This window comes from Dasypus novemcinctus, chromosome X, assembly GCF_030445035.2.
Source record: "Dasypus novemcinctus isolate mDasNov1 chromosome X, mDasNov1.1.hap2, whole genome shotgun sequence".
Classification (NCBI taxonomy): Eukaryota; Metazoa; Chordata; class Mammalia; order Cingulata; family Dasypodidae; genus Dasypus; species Dasypus novemcinctus.
In genome coordinates, this window is record NC_080704.1 from 129,056,905 (window position 1) to 129,067,187 (window position 10,283).

Here is a 10,283-nt window from a genome sequence, read left to right on the forward strand (position 1 = left end):
TATAAATTCTTCCATTGCTAGAATCACAATAAGTCTATAGTAGAATACCAGTAAGTCTACTCTATTCCATCATTCATTCCCCAATCCTGAGGATTCTGGGATGTTGATGCCCACTTCACCTCTAATGGAGAAGGGGCTTTGATCCCATGGGGCAGATGAATGGAACTATCTTGCTTGCAGTTGCAGACTCTCTCTCTCTTCCTTGGGATGGGCATTGTCCATCATCATCTCCTTGTTAGTTGTCCTGGGTGAGTCTAATGAACTGGAGATAGGGGTTACAACTCTATTGAGATTCAGGACCCAGGTGGCACATGGAAAGCCCAAAGATTTAAGTCTCTTGGACATACACCTATCAACTCTAGTACTAACTATAGGTTCAAATAAAAGGGGCAGAAGAACCATGTGGTCATACAAGTTTTTAAGAAAAGATCAATGGATTCTAACTATGGCCAAATGTCATGCCCTCAATTTGAGCCTCAGTTTCCCCATGATTAAATTTAAGAGGTTTGATAAAAGAGCTGCAAGGGCGTTTCAGCTTGTTGCAGAATTTGAGAGAAGTTCAATTATTTGGGTATAGAAAGGCCAGGACTCAGAACGATTTTGAGAAAGAAAAATGGTTTATTGACAGCTGGGGAGCTTTTTGAATCCCTATTATGCAGAGAGGAAAGGCCAAATGGTTCTTTTGTTTCAGTTCTCAATAGGCTTGAATTAGCATATATTTTTCACATCCTAGGTAAGCTTTTAGCATGGACTTCATACATTCTAGATAAGTTTTTAGCACATTTGGTTTGCATTTCCCCTGAATATTTAAAGTTTATAGACTTTGCATTGTTAAACTGTTTCCTGGGACTGGAATCGTTGCCATGGTTACCAAGGACAGGCCTGCAGCCTCTTACCATTCCACACCCACAAGTCAGGACAGACAGCTTAGGTTAAGGTTATTTCTGTAGAGACAAAGGGCCTCCCACCCATAGCCCACATCAAGCTAATTCTAAATTTAGCTCTTTGAGGGAAAAAAAATGTGTGGCCCCTATTTAAAGATATATATTGTTTGCACATATGCCTTTAAAAATGATTTAAGACTAAGAGGGGGAGAGCAAGGATAGCAGCAGTTTGTGCCAGAAATGTTTGGCCCAGTCAGGTTGTAGAATTCTGACTTAGGAAGCCAATTCTCTCCTCAAGTCTCCTGCGTATTAGGCGAGGGAGTCAATTATGTGCAAGAGAACAGAAACCTTGATGGAAAAGTACTGCTCTGGGCTGCAGATGTGCGTATGGCTTGGTTTTAATTATTTTTTCCCTCTCTATCCTTTCTTTCCACCCCCCCCCACCCCCATGCCACAATAAAGGGGAGTGCCAGATTAGGACTCTAGATGGTATAGTCAACCCTTGCTCTGGAGAGGCGTCTGTGCAGCCTGATAGCACGTCAAAGGCCAGATGAAATACCTAGGAAGGAAAAGGGATGAAAACTAGGATCCTTCCAACTTCTGCCTTGGTCTGGGCTCCAGCTCAGGGTTATTTTGACTGCCAAGGGCAGCTCGACAGGCTGCAAATAGTAAAACATTGCCAAACAAAGAAAACTTGGGCCATTATTCTGAAATGCACATCCAGAGAACATTGATTGCTGATGCCTTGAGCAAAGCATTGTTTGCAAAAAGATTTAGTTTTCTGCGAAGCCCAGGCTCTCGGAGCCCGAGGGGCTGCGAGGAGCAATGAGGGGCCTGCCAAAGAGGGCTGCGCCACGTTGCAGTTAGCTAGAAGCCGGCCCAGGCTGGTGGGAGGCCGGCGCAGGGGCCTCGGGGGTAGAACTGAGGGGTGGGCTTCTCTCCGTGAAAGGGGGAAGCAGGATCCGGCCCGGGAGGGGGCGGGGCAGGACCCAGAGGCATCTCCGGGGCTTGAGCCAGGCTGGGCCCCGCCTGACTGAGCAGAGCGCAACCAGACTGAGCAGGGTGGGGCACGGAGAGAGACCCGGAGGAGGCGGAGCTTCCTGACCCCGCCTCCTCTCCTGGCTGCTCTTCTTTCGCCGCCCAGTGCCGCGCGCCACTCGCTAGCTGAGAGGGTGGAGGAAGCGGCGAGTTCCGAGAGCCCAGCCTAGACCGGCCCAACCTTTGCTCCAGAGATCATGGCTGCTGAGGATGTGGCGGCGGCGGCAGCGGGCGCCGACCCGAGCGAGTTGGAGAGCGGCGGGCTGCTGCACGAGATCTTCACGTCGCCGCTCAACCTGCTGTTGCTCGGCCTCTGCATCTTCCTGCTCTACAAGATTGTACGCGGGGACCAGCCGGCGGCCAGCAGCGACGACGACGAGCCGCCTCCGCTGCCCCGCCTCAAGCGGCGTGACTTCACCCCTGCCGAGCTGCGGCGCTTCGACGGCGTCCAGGACCCGCGCATACTCATGGCGATCAACGGCAAGGTGTTCGACGTGACCAAAGGCCGCAAGTTCTACGGGCCGGGTACGGCGGCCGGCAAGGGGGACGCGAAGACAAAAGAACGGGGCTCCGGCGCGGGGCTGAGGGGAGGCGAAGGCGAGGGCGGGCAGGCGGAGAGCGGGGCGGTCGTGGCAGGGTGGCTCCTCTGGCCGGTCATGGAGGCGGGAGGGGCTCGGGAAGGGTCGCGGGCCAGTGGAAGGCGCAGGGATCTGCGCCGCCGGCTCTGGGATGGGGGATGAAGGAAAGCAGGAGCTTAAGCCAGGAGTGGGTGGGACGCGGGATGTTGGGGAGTTTTCAAAGGTAATGGTTTCGGGGTTCTTGGAAGGGAGGGGGTGTTGGGCTCGAGAAAGGAAATAAGGGTATCTGGGGGGAGAAATGGAGGGGGTTGGGCTATAGAGGGAGGTCCAGACTTGGAGAAGACGCAGAGGCCAATGACGCCAGGAGTGGCCATGGTGGAATGTGGGGGTGTAGGAGAAGAAAAGTGCAGATGGGATTAGCAGCAGGTAGAAAGAAGCATTGTGTGTGACGGTGGTGGTGTGTGTGTGCAGTGTGTGCGAGCGCGCAGAGTGTGGCATGTGTTGATATGTGTGTGCGTGTGCTGTGTGTGGCAGACCGGGAAAGACTGGATGGTGAATAGGGAGGCTGCATTGGGGAAAGAACTGATGTGAGAGAGGAATAAAGGCCTGATATGGTGGACAGTGGTAATATGGCAAGATAATAACAGTGCGGTATTTAGTCTGAGGCAGGAGAGAGAAAGGACTAGAAGCCAAAAAAAATTTTTTTTTAATGGAGGGAGGGAGAAGTGGGAGGATCATGAGAAACAAAAGGGGCGGGGCTAGAAAAGCTGCTGGGTGGATTTCAGAAGCCAACCAGAAGGGAAATGAGGAATGGATGACTGCTGAGCAGTTGGAGGGGGCAGGCTTGAAGGATTCCTTAGAGATGAGGCTTTTATAAACCTGCTTGCGTTATCAGTCACCTGATGCACTGGAGGAAAAATCCAGATTCCCCCTCCTAACCATCATAACAGCAGAAGTGGAGTCTGTGGGTCGGGTCCAGGAATCTGCATTCTAACAAACCTTCCCAAGCTAATTTAAGAAGCAGCCATGTTTGGAAAGTCTTGCTTTATAGACTATTTGTAGAAGAGGAAGAGATTTTAGCTTTTCCAGCATGGACTGCTTTATAAACAGGCAGCTCAGAGTGAGTCCAGGTTGACAGTGTTGTCTTCTGCACTGATCTGGAGAGAGAGGGAAGAGTCAGCAATCCCATCATACCCCCTTCTGCCTCCTTATTCTCCCAATCCAACTAATCAAAATTGGATGCCTTAAGGTCCTTAAGGAACCTGGAGGCATTATCAATAAACATGATCGCATAAATACCCTGTTATACTGAGCTACACCATAAAGTGGTCAAAGCATGTGCATCATCATATTTGAGTTTGCAGAGTCATTGAGAGGAATGTAGGTCTGAGCACAGAGCACAAAACTGGGAATCGGGCAAACACAGTTCTCATCCTAGTTGAGTCACTGCCCAGCTGTGTGACATGGTACAAGGCTTTGTTCTCCCTAGGCCTTAGCATTCCCATTGAAAAATTACAGGAATGGCCTGTTCTGAGATTTCCCCTGTCTCCATCCTACATTGTCATCCAGTGAGCCCATGAATATAGGATAGCAGTGTGTGGAAATGATAATTCATGTTGTAAAGAAGTCCTAAAAATTCTTCATTTGAGTGCCTACTACTCTACACCAGGCACTGTCAGAGGTGCTGGGAATACAGCAATGAACAAAACACACAAATCTGTGCTCATGGAGCTTACATTCTAGGGAATATATGCCCTGTGGTGAAGATTATGTATTCTCCAAAGGCTTATGCCCTTATTATACCTTTAAGTATTCTGTGAGGTTTGCAAGGTAAAGCCCCACCTACCCACAGTCCAGTGACCATAATTTCAGAAATGGTGAGGTCCAAATAGTACAGTTTGCCTATTTTCAAGCCCTAGGTGCCCCCATTTCCACTAGAGGGGTACATTTGTGAAAAATCTGTGGAAGTTGTTTTTTTAACTTCTCTAGTGAAAATAGGTAGTACGTAATGATTAAAAATGGCCATTTTTCTTTGGAATCTTAATTACCTTTAAGTTTGGTCATAAAATTCATCTAATTAATAAAAAATTTCCTGGCAGATTGAGGTTTCGGGTGACGAGGCCGTATTGAAACTTGATGCATTCTCACACTTCTCATTGTGGTTACCTACAAAGTTTTTAACGTCAGGGTTGCTACTCAATCTGCCTTTGGGGAAACAACACATCGTTTTAAAGTCCACTGGATTCTTTTCATTGATATTAGACAAACATTCAGTACAATATCATATAGAGTAGCATTTTAATGTTTTATAGAACTACTTTGGGGTATTCAGACTTTTTCTCCATGAACGTTTTAGTATTTTTAATCTTCAAACCCATACAAAACAGTGAAGGAACTTACCTCTTTGGTGCTCTTTATTTATTGACAGTGAAGGTTATGTAACATGTGGATAGATTTCTGAATCACCGATACTCATATAAAGTGATTTCTCCTGCAGATGTTAATATTTAATTAAGTCTTGCCACCACCTATCTCAGTAAGATACCTTTGACTCATTAAAAAATATCAGACTACATTTATAAGGGAATGTTTTCATTTACTCATGTGTACTCATTTCTCTTAAGAAACCATAAATCTCACTGGTATAGTCCAAGATCCTAGAACAGAGCCAGGCTCAGGGTTCAGTGTTCCTAAAGTTGAATTCTGACCCATGGACTCAATATCACTTGGACATCAGTATCTACCACCCCCGGAAGATAAGCACTTATGACTTCTTTTATTAGCTATTTGAAAATCACAGGAGACTGATGAAAATGTATAGCATTTTTATTTAGTTTCAGTTATTTAAAAGTTTAATGAGGACAGGTCTTTTAATGTCCACTAAATAATAACAAAAGTATTAGCATTAGGGTTTCAGAAAAGAATTTGATATTTTAAAAGGGGGCTTTCTATGTTGACATCTTAGGAAGCCATTTTCTGTGTATGAGTCACAGAGAAATGTACTGTCTAATAAAGATTTTGTTTTTGGTTTTGTTTTTAAAGAGGGGCCATATGGGGTCTTTGCCGGAAGAGATGCATCCAGGGGCCTTGCCACATTTTGCCTGGATAAGGAAGCACTGAAGGATGAGTACGATGACCTCTCTGACCTCACTCCTGCCCAGCAGGAGACCCTGAGTGATTGGGATTCTCAGTTTACTTGTAAGCATTTTTTTTCAGTTGTGCCTGGCTCAAATTTCTACCTGTAATGGGGATTCATAGCAGTACAATAGTTATTACTAAGCAGCCTGAAACTTGGGAGCATTTTGATAGGCTCCTGAATCTTGGACAGATCAAGTTCATGGTTTGAAGTAATTACAGCAGTGCTGAGTCACTTGCTGTGATTGCATACCAATTTTTAGTTAGTTCTCTATGAAAATGTGGGTCTCTGCTTTTGGTTTATAAAAACAAAAGAGGTTTGCAGAGATTCCATGCTAGTATTTGGTGCTTGGTGTGTAGGGGAAAGGACAGTAGCCATCTAGGCTATAGAAAGAGGGATTTTCATAAGCCCTCTCTTGTAGAACTTGCTGTTTAAAAGCAGCACACATCTCCTGAAGAATGGGAGGCTTGTATTCTACTAAAAAGCTTCATTTTGAATCTAATTGAGCCTAAATATAGGCCTCATCTACAAATGATGCTTATAATCTGCCCAGCAACAATTGGTGTCTGCATTAAAAAAAAAAAAGGAGACACTTGTTTCCTGGTTTATGCTGTGGGCTGAGGTCTCTTGGGGGAGGTAAGGCTGGGGAGTTAAGTTTTAACTTTGAGAACTCAGGAATTGGCTTCTGTCAAACCTAAGTGTACGGTTATCATAACAATAACTTCTGAGAATTAGATAATTCACAAGATTCATAATTAGAATAATCATCATTCCCAGTTTTTATGAAACAGTATCTAAAGACCACGACCACTTCTTTAAGGAAGACTTTCTTTTAAAATGTGTAGTTTTCTATTTACTGTTCTATAATCAGTTAAGTATTACTGGCCTTTTTGGCAAAATCCAACCATTTTCTTTAAAAGTAATGCTGACTTCAGAGAGCGTTCTGGGTTGATAATTAGCCAGATGTGGCTCTACCTTTAGAGTTTGGATCCCAAACAGAATAAGTGTAACTTTCAAGTCTAGAGGCTAGTCTTTTTTACTTTGATAGCATAATTCAGCTACCTAACATAGTCCCTTATTTTTTGACTCCTAAGGATGCCTTTGTTAACAATGGATTCTTCTATATGAAACCAATGAGTTGTAATTCATCATTTACACAGCTCTCTTTTCTAGGGCTTGCCTTCATCAGTAGGAGAAAGTGTTTGTTTTTTCTTAAACTAAGATTAGCTCCAAATAATATTGTGACAACTCAGGTACACTCAAAGCCAGAGTGGATTCCCCATAAGGCAGGTTTCCCAGGCACCAGCCAGCTTTTTCTGTTATTTGCCTTGCACAGTCCAAAGCACCTGAGGGACCTTATAACATGTTCAAATAGGGAAGTTCCAGTTGTTCCTGATGATTATGTCACATAAAAGCAGCTCCGGTTACCTGGTTAGACTGGTTGGTTACTCCTCTAATTCCTACGCATGTTCAGAAAGAGGAGGCTTAGTCCTCAGGGCTTTTGATTAACCCTCTACCAGCTTGGCTGCAGTAATAGGGTGCTTTGCCGACTCCATTCATTCTCAAGTCTTTTGCATTCTGGTTTGCACTGATAAAAACCTGTTTTCTCCAACATTTCTGGTCCTCTCTCTTAGCTCCTTTACCGTTTCTTTTGTGCCTGGGTTTTTCCTCATGTTGGGGAAACAGTTCTGTCTCTTGCTAGCTTCTCTATCCACTGGACTGTTATCCTTCTTTCCCTTCACTGTCAGAGTTCTTAGGAAGTTTTTTACCCTAACCACTGCTTCGTTTTCTGTATTCTCTCCTATCGCTCTACGGATGGCTTCTGTCTCCACAATGCTATTGAACTTTTTTTTCCAAAGGTTTCCAGGGAGCTGCCTCTTGCCCACACTAACTTCACTTCTCCAGGCTTTGTTGTGGGTCTCTGGCCATGTGCCCCTCCCAAGTAGCTTCCTCTGCAGAGTCCCCATTTCAGTCTGTGGGGTCTCCATTTTTCTAAGTACCTCATTAACTCATGTTTTCTGTAAAGTACCTCATATCCTTCCCTTTCCATTCCCATGGGCACCACTCAAATGCTGGCTCTCATCGCTGCCCATCCAGATCTGCCTGTTACCTTTTTTTTTTTAAGATTAATTTTTTAAATATATTTTTCTCCCCTTCCTCACCCCCCCCCCCCAGTTGTCTGCTCTCTGTGTCCATTTGTTGTGTGTTCTTCTGTGTCTGCTTGTGTTAGCGGCACCCAGAATCTGTGTCTTGTTTTGTTGCATCATCTTGCTGCCTCAGCTCTCCGTATGTGAGGCACCACTCCTGGGGAGGCTGCACTTTTTTTCGCACTGGGTGGCTCTCCTTATGGGGCGCACTCCTTGCGCATGGGGCTCCCCTACGTGGGGGACACCCCTGCATGGCAGGGCACTCCTTGTGCGCATCAACACTGCATGTGCTTGAGGCCCTGGGTTTGAACCTTGGACCTCCCATGTGGTAGGCGGACACCCTATACGTTAGGCCAAATCCGCTTCCCTGCCTGTTACCTTTTAGTCTCCCTGCTTATATAGCCTCTCCTTATTGTAATCTGCTGGCTACAGCACAGTGATACTGTTGCTAAAGCGCTTTTTATTATGTCATTCCTTTGATCAGAAATTTCAGTGCCCTTTGACATCTATAGGGTAAGTTCAAACCTCTCAGGTTGGCTTTTCAGATCCTCCATAATATTACCCTACACTATTTAGCCACCTTAACTCCTACTATTTTCAAATGCTGACACTATTCCTGCCAACTTGCTCTCTTTATTGCTTCCCAGATACCTTCGGTCTCACTTGCATGCCTTTGTACATGATATTTTCATTTCCTGGAAATCCCTCACTCCCCAGATCTACTCATTTTTTCAAAGCTCAGCCCAAGTATCTGTCCTCCTTCCATGAAGTGTTCCGCAGCCCTCCTAAGTAACTCCTACTGAGCCCTTGCTCTTCTAAACACTCCTGCACACAAACGGTTCATTTGGACACATAACCTTGCACTTACTGTCAGACATGGCTACCTGTTTTATGTTTCTGTCTTCTTAATTTTCTGTTGGCAAGGACTGTTTTATAAACCACCTTTGTATCCTTCAAGAAGCCCAGCATATTGCTGCATATATAGTAGGCCTCTAATAAATGCTTTAGAAAGAAATGTGGTAATAGTTGTCTAAAAAGCATGAGAGTTACCATTTATGTTTTCTTCTCTGCTTCCAGTCAAGTATCATCACGTGGGCAAACTGCTGAAGGAGGGGGAGGAGCCCACTGTGTACTCAGATGAGGAAGAACCAAAAGATGAGAATGATCGGAAAAATGATTAAAGCATTCAGTGGAGGCATATCTATTTTTGTATTTTGCAGAATCATTTGTAACATTCTAGTCTGTCCTTAAAACATGGTGATTTCAACATTTAGAAAAGTTTTGAATTTGCTGTAAATTTTTTAATTATTTGTAACATCACTTAGTGACACTGATAAAATTAACATCTGTCTTGGAATGTGCATGATATGTTTGTGTCACAAATCCAGAAAGTGATTTGCAGTGCTGTAACAAAAATAGTAATGTGTTAATACTGTTTTTTCTTCTCTTGTTAGTACAGGCTGAATTTAAATTCGTTTTTTCTGAGGGACAGGTACAATTTTGATATTTCCCAAAATTCGTAAAAAATGTTAAATGTGCAAAGCCCTTCAAGCACCAAGAATAAAGAATCAACTTTTAGTCATGATATTCTCTGAAGACAGCAATTGACCTAACTGCATGATTTCACTTTTACCTACCTCTAAAGCAAATCTGCAGTGTTCCAAAGCTTTTGGTATTGATTAAAATAATACCATCTGGTAACAAAATGAAATCTCAAAGCTAGACTCACTTGGAAGAAAAATTCTTACTGTGTTTTTGGACTGCTTTGCTGTCTTCTGCCCTCATTTGGACATGCAGACAACCTCACTAACAAGGTAATCTACAGCTAGGACCTGAACATATAAAGGCAACGCTTTAGAAAAAATCAGCTGGCTTGCCTGAAAACCAAAATATATGAAGATAGATAGATGTAGCACTATCTTCCCAATTTCCGTATTCATGGCAGAGCAATGGTGATTTTATACAAGTGAGGGAAGGGCATACAGAACAGGAACAGGTGTTTGTTCTCCTAAGATCCTTCGCAAACATGCACACACCCCAGAGAATAAGGAGACCGTACACATCACTAACCAAGTGAATTTTAAAGTAGAGTATGTTCATAAGGTAACAGTCATTTTTCTGTTACAGAACTAGCCACTGCGAAAGTAGTAGTCGACTGTCTAGGTCTTTGATATTGGTCTTTTGGTTAACACTAAACTTAGCTTAAGTAGACTGTACAGTTATAGGAATTTGTAAAAGTATTATATGAACAACTAGTGAGGCTTCAAACTTGTAATTGTAGTTCAGTAGTCATTGTATTTTCTTGTGAACTGTGTTTAATGGTTTTACCTCAAATCAGAAAACAAAATGAAGTGCTTTGGTCAGTTAATAAAATGGTTTTACCCAGTATAGTTTGGTGAATTGTCATCTTTTTTTTAAAACCTTAATCGAAGGAACCAGATTTAGTCCTCTTACAGTAGCATAATACTTGCACTTTGAGTGTCGACAAGTAAAGGGACAA

The 10,283-nt window shown here is 43.9% G+C and overlaps 1 protein-coding gene across 1 annotated transcript; it reads left to right on the top strand.

The window, feature by feature from the left end:
- The first annotated feature begins 1,227 nt into the window (after positions 1 to 1,227).
- On the top strand, positions 1,228 to 10,171 carry PGRMC1 (progesterone receptor membrane component 1). The gene is made up of 3 exons (XM_004482771.4): positions 1,228 to 2,447; positions 5,543 to 5,698; positions 8,861 to 10,171. The coding sequence occupies exons 1-3, from the start codon at positions 2,120 to 2,122 to the stop codon at positions 8,962 to 8,964; spliced, it is 588 nt and encodes a 195-aa protein (XP_004482828.1). The 5' UTR covers positions 1,228 to 2,119; the 3' UTR covers positions 8,965 to 10,171.
- Positions 10,172 to 10,283: the final 112 nt, after the last annotated feature.

What these genes read in the sequence shown, in the direction of transcription:
- PGRMC1 (XM_004482771.4), top strand. Translation starts at nt 2,120, where the DNA reads ATGGCTGCTGAGGATGTGGCGGCGGCGGCAGCGGGCGCCGACCCGAGC. An exon ending in CCGCAAGTTCTACGGGCCGG is followed by an intron (nt 2,448 to 5,542) that starts GTACGGCGGCCG and finishes TTGTTTTTAAAG; the next exon opens with AGGGGCCATATGGGGTCTTT. An exon ending in TTGGGATTCTCAGTTTACTT is followed by an intron (nt 5,699 to 8,860) that starts GTAAGCATTTTT and finishes CTCTGCTTCCAG; the next exon opens with TCAAGTATCATCACGTGGGC.